The sequence below is a fragment of the Eptesicus fuscus genome, chromosome 3, assembly GCF_027574615.1.
Source record: "Eptesicus fuscus isolate TK198812 chromosome 3, DD_ASM_mEF_20220401, whole genome shotgun sequence".
In the NCBI taxonomy this organism is placed as follows: Eukaryota; Metazoa; Chordata; class Mammalia; order Chiroptera; family Vespertilionidae; genus Eptesicus; species Eptesicus fuscus.
Window position 1 is genome coordinate 22467756 of NC_072475.1, and position 21859 is coordinate 22489614.

Below are 21859 nucleotides of genomic sequence, written 5' to 3' on the forward strand. Positions count from 1 at the left end.
GCCAGGGCCGATCTTCCCGGTTTCTACCAACCCCCAAACCCATGGTGTCTTTGGGCTTTACTAGGGAGATTTGTTATGGGAGAGGGGGCCCAAAGGGGACGGAGGGAAGGGCTCTTCGGTGTTCTGATGGTTAAGACCCGGCTTTTCCTGATCACGGTCATGGTCCCGGCTTCTACTTTTTCCTAAACCGAGAAGCTGCTTCGGTCCAAAAGTCAAACTGGAGGGCGAGGTGGGGTATCTGCCCTTCCCAGCGCCTTGGCCCCCCTCCGCGGCTCTTGCCCTCCTCCCCCAAACCATCGCCTGCCCATCTCCGGGGAGGGTCGGCGACTTGGGACTGAGTATTAGTTGTGCCATAATTAACCCAAGTGAATTTTGCGCCGCGCGATTCCGCTTCTCTTCCTACCCAAAGCGTCTCCCAAATAAACTTCTTCAAGGGTCAAAGTGCAGCACAATGAAGAATGAGAGTCCATCTCGGGGAAGGGAGCTATTCTATCATGTTATTTTATATAGGATTTGTTCCTTTATTGACTTGGTGTAAAAATAAATCCGGTTTCTATGCTAAGTGGATATAATGGGGGAGGGGGAGTTTGGTGCAGTGTGGTGCCACAGAGCCACTGTTCTCACCGCCCCTTGATGGCGGCTTGTAGGAGCGGAGGCGAGCGCTCTCCAAGTTGGTGGGATCGACAGATACACATTCATCAACAAGGAAGGAGGAAAGACTATCTCGGATAGTTTAATAACAACAGGAACAAAGATGACGCGAACCCCATCAAATGAAACAATACTATTTTCATTCAATTGATCGCAAAGTGTCTTCAATGAATAACTTGGCACTTATTTAAAAGGTTTTTAACAGAGGTGAAACTGAAACATTTTATACCGACAATATGCCATGGAAATAACAGCATCTTCTTTTGTTTAAAATAACTTAATACACTAGAAAAAATATGGCAAATATAAATAATTTGTTTTCATGGAGAACAAATAGTTACAAAGCTCAACCGCATACTCAAGTTCAGTTAAAAGAGCTTTTCTTCTTTCTTGTAAATAAGAAGGAAAATAAAAAACAAAACTAAGGAGGCTTTCTAGAGAATTGGGATACAGGTTGCTTAGTCCAGGGTATCCCATTTTCAACAGCTACATGAATTGAAACAAACAAAAAAGTACTTTAATATACACCTTTGTGAGATAAAATGCAAATGTCGAAAGTCAACCATCAGTTCACACATTATAGCCAAAATAAACTTTGTTCGTGTGTATCAACATATTTTACAGAAACCTAGTGCCTGTATCTAGCTGGGTTTTGTTTAAGGTGAGTGGGATGGGATAGAGAGGGGGAAATAAAGCAGGGCCCTCCAATAGGACTTCAGGTAACCAGCAGGAGGGTAGACAAGAAAAGGGGGAGGGGAAGGGGACCACTGAGGGCCTCCAATGGGCACCTTTTGAGGTGCTGTTCCTTCATTATTTTATTTGGTCTTCTTTTGTTTTCTTTTTCCTTTCCCCACATTCTCTGCCCGCCTCCGTTTTCTTGGGACAATCAGAGTGTAAAGTTTTTCCCCTTCCAACTTTTTTCTTGTGTCCCCAAGGATCAAAGACTGGGCAAAAGTATATATAGATAGATATAGATAGACATCGATTTCCAGATGCTTTTGGTATTGTTTTTCGTACTGAAGATGAAAATGAAGTAAGTACATGTGAGTAAGCAGGGAGGGGGGAGACACCATCAATGGAATAAAAGTAACATGCAAACCGGAATTTACTGCCAACAGCCTGGACAGTTCGGCCATAATTTCCTCAGAGAAATCACTGTCTGTGGTATCATTTTTTTTTGTACTAATATCAATTTTTTTCTCTCCTTGTTTTTATACTCTCTTCCCTCTTCTTGCTCTTCCATTCGTGGTGGTTTTTAACTCAAAGTATCTGATTCAACGTAAAAGGAGGCCCGCCTCTCTTATCAAAGTTCTCGTATTAAAATGAACTTCGCAGAAAAAGGTCAGTTTCAAAACCTGTGAACTTCCCAGCTGCGCACCTTTTTTTAAAATCTTAACTCTTTAAATAAGTATACCTCTTCCTTCTGTTTTGCCTTCTTTGCCCATGGGGGCGGGCGTAACACTTTAAGTTGGTAACTCCCCAACCCCCCATTCTCTCGAGATTCTTCCAGGTTATTTTTCCACATTTTTAAACATATAAAATACTTTAATTTTGTGTGTGTGTGTGTTCCTTGGTTCTCTCTCCGATTTCAGCTTCTTTCAAATAGTAATCAGAAACACGTCCCCTTTCTCTTTTTTTCTGTTTGTCTTTTCTACTTTTTTTTTTGTTGCTGTTCATTTTTTATTAACAGGATTTTTATTTCTGAGCAAGAGTCCATCTCTGCAGCTTTGCCAGAAGCCACACCACGGTGTCCCAGCACGCCCTTGTCCAATCTCTCTCCAGACTCCCCCAAACCCGCCCCCTGCAAAGCTGAAGGCTAGGCCCTCGGACAGCCGCGTGGTCAGCAGCGGCCACCGAGTCGACGCGTCTTGAGGGATCGCAGGTCCCGCGCGGAGTCCTGCCCTCCGAGTCCGAAATGCTGAAGCGGGCAAGGGGCGATCAGCCGGGCGGCAAGGGGCTGGGCTCCGGGGGTGCGGAGGGGGCGGCGGAGAAGCAGCGGGGTGCGGAGGGCGCGCGGGGTGCACGCCGCGCTGGAGGCGCAACCTGGGCGCTGGCGTCGGCGTCACAGACCCAGGGCGGCCGCGTGCTTTTTGGCTTTCAGTCTGAGATCCGCGATGCTGGAGTTCTTGCTGGTGGTCTTGGCGGCGGCGGCGGCGGCCACGACGGAGGCGGCGGAGGCCGAGTCCGCGGCCAGCGTGGCCAGCGGCAGTCCGAAGGGCGGCGCCGGGAACATCATGTAGGGCGCGTGCGCAGCCAGGTGCGGGTGCAGGTGGTGGTGCGCGTGCGCCACGGCGCTGTCCAGCTGCAGCTGCGCCTGAACCTGAAAGGACAAGGGCGTCACGTTGCAATGACTATCCTAGGGTGACAACAGAATAGAAACAGAGCATTAACGGCGTCCAGCGTGGCTCAGGGGGAGGCTGGGGCGGGGATGGGAGAGGGGCATTTGGCTGACCTTCCCAGCCAGTTACTGAATCGGGGGCGCCACGGGGATACTCCAGTGCCCCTGAATCTCTGCAACTCACTCCGTTCGCCTTATCTCCCTGGGCCCCGGAGGGCGCTGCAACTGCAGGAATGTGGCCGCCCCTTCGGGAGCTGGGCCCCTAGGAGGGCCACGTGGCTATTGTTACAAAACACCACCCTCCTCAAAATAACCATGGTGTATTGGCAAAACGGGGTGAGGGCCAGCTACCCTCCTCTCTTGATGCTGTCACACACATCTAACCTCACTACTAAAGCCCTTAAGTACCAACAAGCAAACCACAAAACTTGGTACGTTACTGCATCTTCATCACAATCAGCACAATTGTTGGTACGTGTAACTCCTGTAAGGACTACCTGGGGGATCTTGTTTAAATGCAGATTCCCATTCAGAAAGTCTAGGGTGGGGCCTGACTTTCTGAATTTCTACCCATCTCCCAGGTGCTGCTGCTGCTGCTGCAGACCTACAGATCACCTTCTGAAAAGTAAGGGTCTCCTTTTAAGACCCCTCTCTCTTTCTCCGGTCATTCTTCCTGGCTTCAAAAGCCTAGCACCAAGAGACCAGAGTCCTGTGGTGCCGAGAAAGCTAAGAACGCCCTAACACTAACCCTCAATACATCGGTGCACCCATGTGTCTTTCCAGACCAGGACACTGGCAACGGAGAACGAATTCATGACTTCACAGTCCTGCCAAGCATGGGTCCTGGCTGAGGATGAGGGTTGGTCAGGAGCTGGTTGGGAAAGGATTGAGCCTTTAGACTTGGAGCGTGGGGAGTTCAGAGCACTGGGAGTTCCCAGGATTAAATCATTGCTGTAGGCTGTCCTTTTAAATGTGGTCTTAAAGGTTTCTTTATGGCTAGGAAAGGCATTGCAGGGGCAGGGCGTCCCCGGGAAGACCAAGGCAAGGCTTCCTTCTCTACTAAAGATGAAGCTTTGTTTGTAGACAGCTTTAAAAAAATCAAGTCTGAGTAGAGAGTACTTTTATTTATTTCCTTTTCTTCTGTCAGAGACAGTTAATGTGACGTTACCTAGAAAAATATTTAGAGAATTGCCTGAGAAACACCTTAGGACTAACCTCTGTATTGGCTCTGACAAAATCTTAATCAAAAGGCTTTTCCTTCCTCTCCCCAAGCTCAATCTTTAGTGCATTTTTAAAGGCTCTGTTACTGGCCTCAGGCCTCTCCGGGTTTCCCATGAGGACAGAAAGGACCAGACTGTGTGGCCCCCTGACACTCTATAGGTTTTTAAAGGGGAGAAGGTGCACTATATTATCTCAGAATTGATTCTTCAACTGCATGGACACCAACACTGGGGCTTACAGAGAGGGGGGTGGTCAACAGTTCAAGCAAACATCCAGGTCTTTTTACAGTTAAAAAACAGGTTGAAACTGGGCTGTACTTGCCTGCTGAAATGGCATCCTTAAAGCACCTACATTGACATAGGGTGCAACTCTACAAGCTTCAAACTGGCTGGCAGCCCCTATGAGGACGCCTGCAAAGAATGAGGGAACAAAAACACAATAATGTGAGATGAATATTTCCAACATTGTTTTCCAGGGTTCCAAATGGTACCAAGATAGAACTAATCCCTTTGGAAATAATCTCTTATCTTCCTAAACTACTGCCATAATTAAAATAAATCAAACTTACTCCCAAACTTTAGCACTCTCATTAACTGCCTTCAGAAAAGATTTTTAAGCAAGGACCATGATTATATTGAGAAGATTATTCTGTATTTGTAATAGCAATACTCCCCACTCTCTTTTTACTTAGAATACCAAATGTTCTTTGTCTGAGAACCATACCTTTATGGAGTTGATTTTCTTGTTTTCTACATTTAGCTCTTCGATTTTGGAACCAAACCTACAAATTGGAGAGAAAACATATAACCTAGATGTTATGACTCAAAAAATTTTTTTAATTACAAAAGTAGATGAAAAAAGATTAATGCGTTAGGCACAAACTAGGAGATGTAGCAAGCAACCTTTGAATTAATAGAACAATCTCAATTTCCAAAGTTAAAAGTGTATATTAATAACAAAAATATATAGATTTCATATATTTTGCAAGGTAGTTTATTGGTAAATTGCTATTAGTCCTGGTTTCATCTTTCTACATTACAGAGTTCCCAAGGCCTAAAACCCTTGCTGATACCTGATACCAAAGTGATAATGGGTTTAGATGTTTGCCCAGTAAGACCTGAGACGAATGTGCTCATTAATAGTCTGTAATATTAATTAGCTTCATCTTCAAGAAAAACCAAACACCAAAGCAAATAGTGACTCTTTTTTTCCTCGGGGCTGAGGGAGGGGGATAAGAGTGGGGGAAGAGGTAATTAGTGTCATAAAAGCCTCACTACAAAGAAGTTTAGAATTTCTCTGTTCCTCTGTGCAAAAGAGTGTAACACAGTAGCAGAATAATTGTACTATTATCATGATAATCTAATTTGCTTCTATAGAAATAGCCCATGCTCATAGTTAGGGTAGTAGAGAAGCATCCAGAAAATAGCTCAAAAATTTTTTTAAGTATGAAAAAATAAAGATCGGCAATAAATCACTTCTTATGAGAAAAAAAAGAGAGAATATTGTGTGAAAGGGATTGGAGTATGAATCAAGTAACTCCTGGATACTATCTTCTCCCAGATATTACCTTCTTAAACAACCTTGCCAACTTTTAGAGGCAATCTGACAGACTTTTTACAATTCAAAGAAAGCTTGCTTTTTCACTCTGATAATACAGCATTATGTTCCAATAATAGAGCATATTGACTGATTCACCAATTCATGTTTTAAAAAAAAAAACATGAAAGTAAAATATTGCTTCTGAGCTTTGTCTTGTTTTTAAAAGCAAGTGTCATAGTCAATGTAAATCTTCAAAAATTCCCCTGCCATTTAGTGTAATAGAAGGGTAGGTTTCATGCCAGGGTGGCATCCTTTGTGCAACTCACATGGCCTGAGGCTCCTTGCCTCTTTTTTCCCCTAGTAGAGTGGGAACTGAGATACTAATGCTCATAACTGTAATAATTATCATCATGTCTTTAAGGGGTTGCTGAGCCTCTAGAGATCTCAGTACACAGAGCAAAGCAGGAGAGGCTTAAAAAGGAAGGCCCCGCTGCTGATGCTGTGATGACCAAGGCAGCCTATTATTACTTCTCCCCTTCAACTCCACTGCTGTTTCTGTCCTGATCCTATTACAAGATGCGAGGAAGCCCCATAAGAATTGCATAGTTCGCTGCAGATGGTGGTCTCTGCGCCCAGAGACCCAGGGAGTATCTGTTACAGTGATACTTTGTAACAGCTGCAGATGTTCAGGCCTAAAACTGCTCCATGTGTTCAAACAAATAATGACCATCATTTTCTCCTATTTTATTATTTGAGCGAAATACAATCCGAAACATTTAAATTTGTTCTCCATAAACCTAGGATATGTATGCATGTATGCATACACATTTTCAAATTAACCGCTCCCAAAGCCTACTTGCACCCTCAGACCAGGAAAAAAAAAACAAAAAACAACAAAACAAAAAACAATCCTAATATCATTAGATAGGGTACTCACTGGGGTCGGGGACTTTGAAAATGTCAACATTAAGATCTGTGGGTTGTTTTAAAATCAAGTTTCTGTAGGTTCAGGTTCGCTGCTTTGGTGAAGTGAGGGAACAAAGAGTGACCAACATGCATTTACTTCTCTGCTGTTTCGCACACAGTTTGAGATCAACTGCTAACGGCAGACTGTAAATTTCTGCATTTAACAGTTGCTAATTTTCTTTATAGTCTGTACATCTATAAACCTAATTGGCATATCCGCTTGGCAAACCTAGACCCCAGAGCAGACCCTCAAGGAAACCCAACTCCAGCGAACAGAATATTCGTTGTAACTTTTAAGACATCCAGAAGATAAAACGTTTTCTGTGGGATTTTTTTAAGGCTTATAAAAGTAGGCCCATTAGGATTAAACCACATTAAAGGCATCGTGAGGCGAGGGGGGTGTGGTTTATAGAAACTCTGGGAGCAAGCCCAGCACAGCTTTCTTCTGCTGGGAACATATGTTGGAATAGGGTGAAAGGGGGGTGGGGGGGGCGGTTTAGGACTAAGATCTACTTAGGAAAATGAGACCTCTATTTAGGACACCCCTTCCTTTCTCACCTCACTCCAGCCCCTTGAGCCTGCACCTTTAGTGCGTGTCCTGAAAGTCGCCTCTCCAGCCCCTGGCGGGCCCCTCCTCCCTCCCTGGACCCTGCCTCGACCTCCTCACGGGCAGATACCTGCACTCGGGCCTCCGACAGCCCCAGCCGCTGGCTCAGCTCTTCACGCATGAAGGCGTCCGGGTAGTGGGTCTCATCAAAAAGCCTCTCCAGCTCGTTGAGTTGTTCCAGGGTGAAATTGGTCCGACTTCGCCTCTGCTTGATCTTGGTCTGGCCTTCGTCCTCCATCCCTTTCGCATCCTCTTTTCGATCCCTCAGCTCCGGGGACACTGGATGGGGCGCCACACATACGTCCACGCGCGCGCACACAGCAGCACACAAACACAGAGATAAAAAAAAAAAAAAATCCCATTAACCAGATTTGTCTCCAGACGGATATCGGATCCTGCCCCCTCCTGGAGTTCCTGCCCAGTCCCTCACCCGGCCCTGGAGGAGGACAGGAGGACGGGGGATCCTGGAGACGCGCAAGATCAACTCTGGGTGGCCGCCCTCGGGCAAGATGGGCATTCACCCACCCATCCCTCCATCCCTCCGAAGCGGTGGCCTCAGCTCCCCTCCTTATGCACCCCCACTGTTCCCTGCCCTCCCCTCCGAACACCAAATCCATTCCACTCACCCTTTCGCCCACGCACTCTCTCCCACGTACGTGCAGAAATCAAAAGCGCCGCGCCCCGCCCGTGCCCGAACGCGGTGCGGGCAGGAGGGCGCGGGGAGGCCACGCTCCGGCCTCTCCCACGCGCGCCCCGCCTGCAGAGAGCGCTGGGCCCGTCTCGGGCCAGCTCGGCCCGCCAATCGGTCTCTCTCTCTCCCAACTTGCTGGTCTAATTTGGCAACACTTGGGCCAAAGGGTCGCAAAGCAGAACAAGACCCTCGTGCTGCGCATTCCAGAGAGTCTCCTCCCCGGGAGCCCGGTGCTGACCCAGGGCTCGGGCCAAACCCCACGGGCCACCCACGGGCCGCCAGGCAGTCCTCGTCCCCCGCCAGCCGGACCTCTGTCGCCTGAGCATAGGCGTCCACGCCATGTTGGCAGCCTGGAGGGCTCGCCGCCCACGCCGGGCTGGAAGGCGAGAGAGGCAGCACACTAGCCTCCCACGGCTCGCGGAACGGACCGCCGCCTCGGCTCTCTCCCCGTTGGAAAGGCCGACTGGACCCTAAAGGCTTCAGCCCGCAGAGATCAACAGGTTCAAGCAGAACATTCGCGACCCGCGGTTTCTATTGGTTGCTCAAAGCCTTTTCATGCAACCACCAGCTCGGATGTTTAATAAAATATGCACCTTTTTTTCCCCCCTGCTCTGGTTTTGCACACATCCGTTGCTATTTTCCTACCCTTTCTTCTCCTCCCTTTAAAAACAGGAGCTCCTGCAAATGTGAGCACACGGAGATACCCAAGGGGTATGGCTCTATATACAGGGGCGGGCGAAAGTAGGTTTACAGTTGTCATACAGATAAATAATGCAATCGTTAATAAATAGTAATACGAGAATAAACTGTTGGCGGACTCACCGCTTGTAAACCTACTTTTTTTTGCCAACCGCTGTCTGTTAAGGCCAAGTGGCAGCGGCCAGGGGAGCCAGCTCAACCACAGAAACTGCCCTGTGACCCTTCATCCTCTGCGCCTGAGTCGGAGGCTTGGTTTTTTTTAAAGCGTCAAAGCTGAGTTTGGATAGACAAGGCTGTTTGCAGTTTTTCCCCCAGCCCCGGTTCCAGATCGGCATGGGAGTTAAACATCATTTCCAAAAGAGCGGGCCTGCAGAGGAATGGATACTTGCTGCACCGACCCCGAGCTCAGACCTGAACCTCTCGGTCCTGCGCGCTGCTGGACCCACAGGGCCCAGCGCTGCGGCTTCACCGAGGCTTCGGGCGGCTGCATTGGAGCGCCAGGCAGCTATGCCAACACTTTTCCAAATTTAGGAGAACCTGGGGCAGGGTCTGGGGGAAGAATCGCCTCTAGATCTCAGCCCAGCCCGCCATTCTCACTATGGTGATCTTAAGGGACGCCAGCATTTTTCTAGGTCTCAGAGTTCGTTTGGTGGACATGTGTCCTTCCTCCTGGAAGGAAGTGGATAACATAGTAGCAAACGTTCACAGCCAAGTCAATAAAATATGTTCACTCGCAGTGCAATAACATTTAAATATGGAAACACACTCCAGATCCTGCCCAAGGGGTGAGAAGGCTGTCTATGTTATGTCACCCGCCATGGGGGCACCCTCTCAAACTTTGCGGACTTCAGAAAAAGATGTCCACCTTTCCAGTTGATGAATAGACTTAATATAATCTTCATGTCGCCTCCCCCCCCCCCCAAATTTCCACTTATTGGCCTAAACAGGAACAGACCGTGTTATAAACAACTTAATTGCTCGCTTAAATATGTGATTCTACGCATGTCACATATTTTCTTAATTGGAAAAATATGGCAGCACACCAGTTCCTGCAGGGACCAAGTGCCAAATTAATTTTATTGTTGAACTCCTTTGCATTGGCACAGCGCGCTCTACCCATTTAGATAAAGCCGTTTCCCATCCACTTGGCCGGCACCGGAGGCTCTTCCACGCACAGAACCGGGGCTCGGGGTGAGGCGAAGCAGTAACGGAATTGTGTCAATGCCGAAAGACAAACAAACAAACAAAAAAAAAGAGGCGCCTAACACGTCCCCCGCGACAAACAGCACACAGGCTGGACCTCCGCTCGCCTCGGCCTCGTTCTGCCTTCCTAGCTCAGGGAGAAGGCGAAGTTTGGCTCCCCAGGATCCGGGGACCCAGGGTCTTCGCCGAGTTCTAGCGGCTCTTTGCGGCGGTCCCAAACCCCGGGCGACCGGAGGGTGACATTTTTTTTTTTCTTTCTTTCTCTCGCTCCTTTTTCTTCTCTCCTCTCTTTCCCCTCTCCCCTAGACCAGGAGTTCTCGCAAACTCTAGATGCTAACCTTGATCCCGCCGCTGCCAGGACCCCCGCCGGCCCCCGGCCCCGCGAACTTCACCGTTCGCCCGCGGGCCGTCCGCGCCGAGGCCCCGTCCTCCCGCCGGTGAAAAGCGCATTTGGGTGGAAGGGGGACCGCGGGAGCGTCCGAGAAGGGCGCGCCCCAATCCCCATACGCCCTCCCCCGCTCCCCACTAGACACTCGGACCCCACCCACGGCCATGCACACCTCCGGACGCCCACCACCATCACTCCAGCTTCCAAACTGGGGGATCCCAGGGCCCTCGCCTCGTCCCGCCCCCCCCCCCCCCACCACCACCACCACGCTGGGCCTTGGGGGTCCTCTCCCGCCTCCGCGGAGTGGGGAAGGCGGGAAGGGGAACCGGGGCCGGGGATCGGGCCGTTTACCCTCGGTGAGCCGCGGGCTGCCCGGCTCCCTGCTTCTCTCGGCGGCGCCCATGTCCAGCTCCCGGACCGGAGAGCGCCCTCCTCCAGCTCCTCCGCCTCCTCCTCCTCCTCCTCCTCCTGCACCTCCTCCGCCTCCTCCGCCTCCTCCGCCTCCGCCTCCTCCTCCGCCGCCGCCTCCGCCGGCCGCCCGGACTGCCGGGCTGCTGCGGTCGTCGCGGCCCGGCTCCGCGCAGCCGCTCGGATCCTTGGCCCCGCGCAGCGGCCCGCTCTCCAGCACCTCCCGGTAGGTGATCGCCTCTTTCTTCTCCTTCACTTTCTGGTCAAAGGACTTGGAGACGAACGCCGTAAGTTCTTCCATCGCCACCGACGCCCTGCAGCCCCGCGCACAACCTCTCCCAGCCGAGCCCCGCTCTTTTTTTCCTTCTTCTTTTTTTACTGCTCCAGCCCCCCCAGTAACAACACATCAATGGGGCAGGGGATGGGGTGGAGAGGGAGGAGGAGGGAGAAAGAAGAAAAAAGAAGAGAAGGAAGAAGAAAGAGAAGTAGAAGGAGAAAAAGAAGTAAAAAGAGGAGAAGGAGGAGGAAAAAGGAGGAGGAGGAGGAGGAGGAGGAGGAGGAGGAGGAGGAGGGATGAGGAGGGGGAGGAGGAGGAAGAGGGAAGGGGCGGGGGCCGAGGGAAATATGAACTGAGGCTTCCCTGCCGGAGCCCGCTTGTTCAATGTTAAGATCTTTGACAATTCTTCCTGCGGAGAGTTCAGATCTGATAGCAACGCTGCGCTTGAAGTCTCACTATTTATACTTCGCAAAGGCGGCCCCCTTGTTCTGAGTAAATTACCTCCCTTCGCAACTCGGAGGGAGCCCCTTCCCGGGGAGCACCCGCGCCGCTACCTGCGGGTGGGGGTGGGGATGGGGGGGGGGAGAGAGAGCAAGAGGGAGAGAGAAGGAAAGAGGGGAGAGGGGGAGAGGGAGGGAGGGAAAGGGAGAGAGAGAGAGAGAGAGAGAGAGAGAGAGAGAGAGAGAGAGAGAGAGAGAGAGAGAGATTAAACTAGAGTCCGAGCAGGAGGCTGGGTCTGGAGTGGGAGGGCAGCGAAGGGGGGACGGGAAGGGGCGGAAAGAGGAGGCAGGTCCCAGGCCGTCCGGGTTCTCCGAGCGCCTCGGCCGCCTGCGCACTTGGCCATTCATCCAGGATTGACAAGAACCCCTAATTAATTTAATTAGGCGTGGATTTTGCGTTGGTGTCAAGACTTAGTTAAACACCAGGGAGCTGGACCGACTCCGCCGGGGCGTGGCCAAAAGGAAACTGACAAGTGCGCGGCTCCCGGCGCGAGTCCGCTCTCCGGACTCCGCGCCAGACCCCGCGTCCCCGCCCGGCTTCTGGGTGCCGCGTAGCTGCTCGGCCCCTCGCCGCTGCCCGGCATCCCTGCCCTGCGCCGGGCTCCAGGCGCCCCCGCGACCCAGTTCCGTATCGTGACCCGATATTGCAGGTCTGCATCCCCGCTGCCAACCTGGCCCCACCTGCACCTCGCAGCCCGGCAGCCCGGCTTTCCCACCCGGCCCAGAGGCAGGGTCCTCTGCAGCTCCTTCTGAGGCTTCCCGGGCCCGCAGCCAGGGCTGAGCCTGGGTCCGCACCGGCCTCCCGGCCCTGGGGAATTTGTGATTTACCCCACTACTTGCGTCCTGGAGCCCAAGCCGACTCCTCCACGAACAACCCGGCCGGTCAATTTAACACATTTTCCCCGAGCAGCTGTTCCCTGACAGATTCCATATTGAAGAGTTTTCCTTAGCGCCCCGTCAAGGGCAGTTGGACTTCGCGTTCCCTCTGGGAGGTTTCAGGACCCTCACCCCATCTCCCTTGTTACTAACTCCCTGGGTCCGGACCCCTCCCGAAAGGCACTGCAAGAGCTCTTTTTTTAGGAACCTGGAAAACATTCTAGTTGATTTCCTGACTTTGAAAAGCAAGTGATTATCCTTCTTTGAATTAAAAAAAAAAAATCAGTCGATGTTAAGTTTGTGCCCCTCTTAATGTTATTGAGGGTGGACTATTAAAAAAGAGATGTTCGCCGCGAGAAAAGTCTCCCGCTCTCTCCCTTGGACTGTTTTAATCGAAGCAGTTATGTGGAAGGAATGTCTATATTCCTGAGTCATTTGTCTGTACTGTGCAGGACAAAGCTTGCTGTGAGAAGTGTGGCCACAAATGCATCTCACATAAGAATATTTACACATGGAAAGTTCTATTATTTGAGTTTGTAAACAAATATATCTCTTCAAGTGTAGCTTTGGGGACGTTTCCAAGTAGTCTGAATGTTAATAAACACTAATGCAGGCTTTCTGATGTGAAAGGTAACTTGGTTCATTTTTCTTAGATCTAGTACTCCTAGTAAAAATAAAAGCAATGACAAAACTTTGATATGTATATCTTCCATCCATTGGTGAAAGCATCAGCACGAAGTTAACAGATAATTTGAGAAGTTTCATCAAAGCAACCTGAAACATTTGTAGAAAAAGAACACAATTAAAACGTAATATATTAGTGTTTCTAGGATATATGTAAATAGAGGCTATACATAACTGTCATACTATACTACTCTTCAGATTAAAATGTTCACATTTGGCAAACTTGAGATGGAAATCATACTTTTAAGAAGTATTTGCCTTGTTTTCTCTTGAATGTTGAAGTTACATTTTGTTCTTAAAACATTTCACTTATTGCTACTTTTAGGAGAAATAATTAAGATCTTTATGTTTCCAGTGCAATAACTTTTAGGTATTAATGAATTATATTAGTGCTTGCTTTTATTTTATTATGCTATAAAAGAGACTAAAATACACTTTCCAAAGTTATATGAATTTAGGAACATGGTTTTACATTGTAATCACTTTAGTCCTGATATTATGAGAGGGGAATAACCATAAAACTTTAATCCTTTAAGAAAATATGTTTTTAAGGTTATTGAGCAGAATGACCAGAAAGAGCTCCCAAACTGAGGTATTAAATACTATTCACAAATAGCTCCAAAATGACCACTTTAGAAGTCTGGTAAGGGATCAAGAGACTCACCAGCTACCTTTTTTTTTTTTTTTTGCCATGATTTCTAGGTCTGATCTCAAATTCCATCTACAGAGCTAGAGGGAAAGATGACCACTTTAAAGGTAATCAGAGAAGGTCCAGGCAATTGATGCGATTCACACCAAATAGATTTTCCTGGCTCTTTGTATATTTAGGAATAGTGGTGTTGATAGAGTTATGAGAGATCTGCAGTGTCTGATCACGGATTCTACTGGCCTAAGGGAAACTTAGTTAAAAAAACACACCAAGGTTTTGAAATGATATGCTAATAAATGCTCATGAAGTTCTAATGAGGTTGTTTTATTAAATAGTAAATGTTTTCCGGAAACAGGGTATTGTAAAATACAGTTTTGGTAAAAAAAAAAAAATTGATAGTAAAGCTCAGTTGACAGCCTGCAGACAGGTATACAAGTTCCAATAAAATTCAGGACCCCGAGTCCCCCCAGCTATTGAATTATTTAAAATAAACATGTAGTGTGGTAGTTGGTTTTAAAACGGTCCCTCAAAACTGGTTATTTAAGGTACAGTCATTTATGACAAATATATTTCTGGAGCTGATTTTCACCTCTCAAATACCTGCAGAAAACTGTGCTTTGGGTATCTAGCGATTCTGAACGAGTTGGTTCTCACCGTTGACCCAAACCAAGGCCAACTGTTTATTTACCTCCATATCTTTGCGTACCTATAGCTAACATGATGTTTATGCAAGGACAGATCATTAATGTAATATGAGTTACAGAAAGTGCTTAATCGCTTTAATTTTTATTGATGTAAATAACAACAAGCACCTAAACAATTTCTCTCTCAGAAGAAATCTCCTTTCCCTGCCCAGGGCAGCCTTCCCCCAGTCCTCCAACAGCCAGTTACTTGAATGTGAGAAACTAATTTGCAACCAACCTGTGAGTGCCTTCACCCTCAGGGCAGAAGAAACACCGACTTTGAATGCATTTTTTTGCAAATAAATCATTGCATTTTAATCACACACGACTCTATGCAGGCACACTCCCATGATTTATTATTGTTGGGCGAGTTTCCTCCCGGCCCCAGCTAGAGATAACCCATTTTGCTACTTGTGTCTTAAACCTAACTTCCTATGAGGCAGACTTGTTTACTGGTTATCTGTGACGATAACGACGATTACAAAGGCAATTACACTCGCCAGTCCCCACCTTCATTGATTTTTTTTTGGTTATAAGGCAATCAAATAACCAAACAAGCAAGCAAAACCAACACCAAACAAAAAAAAAAATTGGCGGCGTGACGATCTACTCCCTCGGCACTCCTAACGCCTGGTAACCTCCATCGATGCATTCGGAAGCTCGGCTGCCGCTGCCTGGCGCTGGAACCAGGAAGGCGGTGAGCTTAAACTGAAGCAAGTTCGGAGGACGCCGGCGGCTCCCCGGTTTGGAGGCAGCATTTCCAAATTTGCGGCGCTTGCAAGTCTACGGGAGGCGTGATCCCGAAGACTGGGAGCCAGGTGATGCCCTCGACCGGGGCCCGGGAGGAGGCGCCCGCGGCGGCGGGGTTCCGAGGCCTTGCTCCTGCGTGAGGCGGCGCGGGGCCTGCCGCCGGCTGGGAGGCGGCGGGGGGACCAGGGGGTTGGTTCCAAGGTGTGCGGAGCGGGGGGGCCAGTGCGCATGCGTCTCGCACCTGGAGGTTTCAGACCCTGGCGTTCGGAGCTGGGGCCCGAGGTGGTGGGTTGGCTTTGGGGTGGTGCTAGGTCGCCGGTCTCTGGCTAGGCCCTCGGTCTGGAGGTGGTGAGAGAGAGTTAGTCCACTTGTCCTGCGCCTCCTCGCTCATCTCCCGTTTCACCCCAGCCCCATGGATCCCTGCTTTGGGGTTCGTGGACCGGCCTTGGCAATGAGTGCCGGGTAAGGTGCGGGGCGAGAGACTGCAACCTGGTGCACCCTGTCCCACCCCGTCCGTGGTCTCTACTTTAGATACATCTTTCCCCCCCCCCCCCCCCGATTATTCCCAGCTCACACCCTAGCTTGCCGAGGGGAGAGATGGTGCAGGGTGACATAGACTTGCCTACGTATAAACACACGTACCCGCTTTAAGCACTCTTCCTTGGCTTCAGGGCTTGTGGCCTTGTGATCCTAGGTGAAGAGCGCGTGGCTACCCTGGAACTCTGTTTACTTTGGTGGTTATAATGCTCTATTACACATGTTGACTGCTCTTGATTTTAGGTCAACTTTAAGATAATTTCTCTCTCAGGGGTTACATATCTTTTAAAGGCACACTGGAAGCCTAATCTTTTTTTATTTTTATTTTTTGCATTTTCGGAATTAGTAACCTATTTGTGAATTCACTAAACAGATCCTAGGTAGTTAAATTAATTCAAATGTTTTGTGTTCTCACCAAAAAGTGTTCACGTTGTCACCTTTGAACTTAGATGTAGAAGCTCCAAGTGAAGGGGATATGCAGAGTTCTCAGGTTTAAGGATCGGAGCAGGTGTTACAGGTGCAACCTTGTGGGGAAACTGGGTATCCTTTGAGAGCCCGTCTAGCCTTAGCGTCTATATATATATTCACTGTCTTTGCAGGTAAAGGAGATTTCCTGCTAAGTGGTAGCACTTTCTTACTGTACGTTCTTCAGTGAGAGGGCTAAAAATGTTTGAAGCTGAAAAACATAAAGGCAGACGGCGCCTGTTAATTGCCTTTCCAACTTGACCAGTTTCAAGAAAGAATTGTGCTACGAGTTGGAAACCTTCTGTAGTAATATTGTTAGAGTTGGAAACCTTCTGTAGTAAGATTGTTATAGTAGATGTATAGATACCGGTATATTTTCTGCTTTGATTTTCAAACCATTGGGGAAAAGTCCCATGCCCAGTAATGCTTTAAAATAAAAAAAAAAGATATGCTAGTCTGTAGATGTTTAGTTGTTATGGGAGGAGGAGTGTTTTGACAATTATCTCATTTGGAGTTTTGCTTTGTTAGGCTTGTTAAGCTAGAATTTTACCTCAGTTCTTTTACTGCCTTTGCATAGTTCTATACTTGTTTATGGAGTTCTTATGCTAAATGATATTAACCCCACTTTTACTTTTCTCTATTTCCCATTAAAATGATGGGTTTTTTTTTGACCATGTGTCCAAGATAAAAAAAAAAATTGTAGTTTGATTTACTGATGAATGAGTAGTAGAGAAATAATTATAAACTGTCATCTGTCATATCCTCTAGGAATCCTTGTTCTCTCTAACTGCCTGTTTTCTGAAAAAGATAACTGTTTTTGTGCCTTTATTAATATAACTGGACAAAGAAACTACTTGTGTCTGCCTTTGAGCTGTTTTTTGAATGGCCACATCTTGGGTCTATATCTTCCATCATTCACCTAAACTTTGCAATGAGATGTTTTTGTAAATTGATGTCCTACTGTCGTCATTACCAGTCTTGGCTTCAGTTCTGTAGTATGAGTAGTTGGGTAAGGTTTGCAACCATGAGATTCAACCAGGATATACGAATATACTAGAGACCAGAGTTAGAATGTAAAACCAAGAGCTGTAGGAGTTCTGTCCCTATGCTTTTTTTTTTTTTTTTTTTTTTTGCTTACAGATAGGTTGAAAAATTGTTAGCTTGTGGGATTCCTAAAAATCTGTGCTCAATCATCATTGCCCTTATCAGAAAGAGATACTATTAATGTGTCTTCCCATGCATTGCACCTTACCAATGGAGTTAAATATAAAGAGTTCTTTCTTACTAGGAGTGTGAAATATAAGTTGACCACCATGACTTCATTGAGCAAGTATCTTCAGCTACATGCTAGGGACATTATGGAAATCCAGAGGTGAATATACACTGAGTGGCCAGATTATTATGATCTCTGGACGCATAATAATCTGGCCACTCCGTGTGTGTGTGTGTGTGTGTGTGTGTGTGTGTGTATTATACACACACACACACACACACACACACACACACGTACATATATATCTTAGAGGCCCGGTGCATGAATTCGTGCATGGGTGGGGTCCGGCCAGCCTGGCCAGGGGGAGGGGACATGGGTGGTTGGCCGGCCTGCCTGCTGGTCGAACTCCTGGTCGAGGGGACAATTTGCATATTAGCCTTTTATTATATAGGATATACACTCAGTGGCCAGATTATTATGCGTTCAGAGGTCATAATAATCTGGCCACTCAGTGTATATCGAGGGCGGTGAATAAGAGTTCAACACCTATCATTGATAGAGAAGACAATATTTGGGTGTACTTCTGATTTGCTCTTAGTGTTGACTTCCTTTTCTGGATAAATATTTGATGTTAACCGTAATAAAGAATTATGGTGGCTGTTTGTTTTCTCTTACTGAGATTAATATTTCAGTGTAATTTTTTCATTTTCATTCAGTGTAATTTTTCTGAAATGTAACTATATCCCTTGAAAAATATTTATAATTTTGTGACAGTGGTTTTTCAACCTTTTATTATTTGGCTCCTAGAAGGAAGATTTTGTATCTCCCACTAACTTTTATGGATTAAATGTAATCATTCTATTATGGATAATTTATGTTGTTTGAAATTAAAACAAAGAAAAATTTATACCACTCCCCCCTCTCTTTCTTTGGTCACGATCAAGGTACATAATTAAATGTGTGCCTTTTTTTTTTTCTTCCTACTTCTTTATGCCTTAATAAGCTAGACAAGAATGGAGAGTGGAAATGATGATAGCTGCCTTAAAGCAGTGGTTCTCAAACTCTTTAGTTTTAGGATCCCTTTATACTCTTAAAACTTATTGAGATCCCAAGAACTACTATCTATATAGGCTATATCTATAAATAATTGCTTTACTAATAATTAAAATAGGAAATTTTGAATTATTTATTAATCCACTTAAAAATAATAATAAATCATTATATGGTAACACAAATAACAAATTCTATATGAAAAATAACTATTTTTCAAAACAAAACATTCTTAGTGAGAAAACTGGCATTACTTTTCATTTTTGCAAATCTCTAATGTCTGGCTTAATAGAAGACAGTTGGATTCTTACACAGTATATGCTTCTGTATTCAATCTATTGTGATGAGTTGTTTTGATTGAGGTATATGAAGAAAATCTATTCACACAGATACGGTATTAGAAAAACTATATCTTCATTAAGGTATAGTTAACACACTATTATATTAGTTTTAGGAAAAAGTAGTATTTTAATAGCCTTTGCAGATAATTCTTTGATATTACACCAAAACTTGACAAGTGGTAGTTTCTTAAAAGTTGGTTGCAATGTGGTATTTGAAACCATATCAGTGATCTTTTCATACTCTTCCACATTAAAATCTAATAGTTTGTCTTGCACTGTGAATGCATTTTTTACCTATGCATGATTCTGCGACCTGATGCTTGACCTGCTGGAAAATACTGATCCTTTTGCGTTATGCATATCTTCCCAATATTGCTACCCTTCATTACATAATATTTTTTAAAAATCACATTTGTTAATATCACCACTGATCTCATCACAGAAATCTTTAATACTGGGAAGCTATCAGTCTCATGATAGTAGATACAATTTACCCCAAATTCTAATTTTGGCTTGAGAGGTCAAATTTTACTGGCAACAAATATTGTCAGTTTTTCTTGAAGTGTAAATGAAAAGACTCCATTCATTTTTGAGAAAATGTCTCCCAAATATGCAAGTTTGAATAATCAGAGTCCTTTAAAATGAAAATTGTGGGTCATGATAAGAGCAGCCAATTCAACTTGTAATTCAGTTGCACAAATGCCTTTTCTCAAGATAACCATCATTCTTCATTATCCAGCAGCAGTTATGTGTGTTTCCCATTTTATCACATAGAATATTAAAAGATGTTTGCTCAAGAGTTGAAATTTAATAAAGTTAATGCTTTTTACTACTTTATCAAGGACATTCTTAAGTGAACAAGTGAACTGCTTTTTAAAAAAATGTTTATTGTTGAAAGTATTACATATGTCCTCCTTTTCCCCCTATTGACCTCTTCTAGCCCGCCTCCGCCCCCCACCCCAGGCCTTCGCCACTCTATTGTCAGTGTCCATGGATTATGCATAAATGCTTACAAATTCTTTGGTTGATCTCTTCCCACCCACTCAACCTTCCCTGCCTTTTTTTTTTTTTTTTTTTAACTATTGCTGTGAAGAATGCAATGACTGCTAGTATAGTTTGGTGCCATAGCCTTGGTTCCTATTAAGGCACTAGTAGTTTTGTCTACTATAGCTTGTACATCATCAGTGCAAAAGGTAAGTCATATTTGAGTATTATAATGAGAATAGTTTTGACCTCTTGGATCCCCTGAAAGGGTCTTAGGGAACCTCAGGTGTCCTACAGATACCATTTTGAGAACTGCTGTTATATATACTAGCATATAAGCTCCTTGAGGGCAAGGTGTTTTTTTTTTTTTTTATCTCTTGTTCACTGATAGCTAGTCCTTATAGCTAGGCCTGCTTTCATCCTGGGATGTTTTACCTATCTCTAGTGTTACATTCCTTATTTTTTGAATCTGGCTTGTCTTTGTTGGTTTGCTGTTTGCTTTTGGAGGAGTGTGAGGTATAATTTTGGGGCTGCATATCTGAAAATATCTTTTTTAAAAAATATATTTTATTGATTTTTTTACAGAGAGGAAGGGAGAGGGATAGAGAGTTAGAAACATCAATGAGAGAGAAACATCAATCAGCTGCCTCTTGCACACCCCCTACTGGGGATGTACCCGCAACCAAGGTACATGCCCTTGACCGGAATCGAACGTGGGACCCGTGAGTCCACAGGCCGATGCTCTATCTACTGAGCCAAGCCGGTTAGGGCTGAAAATATCTTTATTCTGATCTTTTATTAGATCAGTGATTGGTCTGGATATAGATTCTATGTTGAAAAGCATTTTCATTTAGAATTTTGGAGACAAGTCTCCATTGTTTTCTATATATTGCAGTTTAGAAGTCCTGTTCCTTTTATTATGATTTCTCCATTTTTTTCTCTGTAGAAGTTTCTGGGGTCTTCTATATATTCCTAGGGTCTGAATTTTTATGAGATATGTCTGGTTTATGTCATTTAAAATTAATTGTTCCAGGGACTTTTTACCTCCTATTTTTAATCTTTTTCTTACTACTTTTTACCTCCTGATTTTAATCTTTTTCTTACTACTTTTTGTGAGTCATTTGAACTAATCTTCTAATTTTATTGTATTTTTTTTACAAGTTATCATTTTTTAAAATTTCAAGCTTTTTCTCCTCTTCTATGGATGTTCCTCCTATTCTTGTTTGCTGGATTATTTTCTCATGTTTCTGAGGAAATTAACTGTGATATTTTCCTTTAATTTTCTTCTTCATGTTCCTGGTTTACTACGAGTTGTTTTGTGTGTTGTTTTTTTTTTCCCTTTCTGTCTCTTATAATGAAGGCTTTCATCATGTGATTGATTATCCTCCCCTCCCCCCTTTTTAATAATCTCTAAAAAGTTAACAAAAATTGTTTACTGAAAAATGTTTGAGGCTTGGGCTTATTAACTGGTGGGCTTGGTTATAGGTGATTGGATAAGGGCCTGGCCGTTTTTTTCTTTTGGGGGTAGAGGGGGCATACCTTCCAATACTTACAGTATACCTTTTTCAGATACTGTTCAGTTTTTGCTTAGTGAATCCTCTGCCAGAACTATCTTGGATCCAACTAATGGTACAGTATTTACCATTAGTTGTAGACTTGCATGTAACTCCTTTCACTTTTAGTTTAGCATCTCTCTGCCCTCATTTACTGTGCCCCTGGATCTGGTGCTTTATTGTTTTGCCATTTTTACTGAATAAATCACCTCTCCTGGGATTGGGGAAAAGTAGTCACCTACCTGTCCGGGTTGCATGGGGAAGGGGACCTGGGAGATTACTGCTGTTATAGACTTGTATCCAGGTTCCTTGTTTTTTAGTTCCATGCATCTTTGTGTCCACTGTGGTAAGTGGTATCTTAAATTCCTATCCTTTCTGATTTTTGCTATGTAAATTGGCTTTTCTCATGTTGGAATTCTCTGCAGTTGCTAGTATTCGGCTCTCATAGCTCTAAATCCTCCATATGTTTTTCATTTGCTAAAAATTTGTTGACGTATCTTGTTTACTGTTCCTGCTGTCTTCTAGTCTGTGTATCCCTGTGAATTTATATCTTTTTATCTTTATATTCTCATTTTAGTGTTTTTTT

The 21859-nt window shown here is 45.5% G+C and overlaps 2 protein-coding genes across 3 annotated transcripts in view; one reads left to right on the plus strand and one right to left on the minus strand.

The window, feature by feature from the left end:
* Positions 1–720: 720 nt before the first annotated feature.
* SHOX2 (short stature homeobox 2) lies at positions 721–11156 on the minus strand. Of its 2 annotated transcripts, none has more exons than XM_008142231.3 (5): positions 10655–11156; positions 7393–7601; positions 4934–4991; positions 4532–4620; positions 721–2971 (listed from the first exon to the last, which is right to left on the minus strand). In XM_008142231.3, the coding sequence occupies exons 1-5, from the start codon at positions 11010–11012 to the stop codon at positions 2714–2716; spliced, it is 972 nt and encodes a 323-aa protein (XP_008140453.1). In that variant the 5' UTR covers positions 11013–11156; the 3' UTR covers positions 721–2713. The 2 variants fall into 2 exon arrangements, with proteins under 2 accessions (XP_008140453.1, XP_008140452.1); XM_008142230.3 differs by having other exon boundaries at positions 721–3007.
* The window catches only part of RSRC1 (arginine and serine rich coiled-coil 1), a 326093-nt gene continuing 315061 nt past the window's right edge, over positions 10828–21859 (plus strand). The window contains exon 1 of the mRNA XM_054713673.1: positions 10828–10937. The gene's annotated coding sequence lies outside the window, so the exon portion shown is untranslated. The remainder of the gene's footprint in view (positions 10938–21859) is intronic.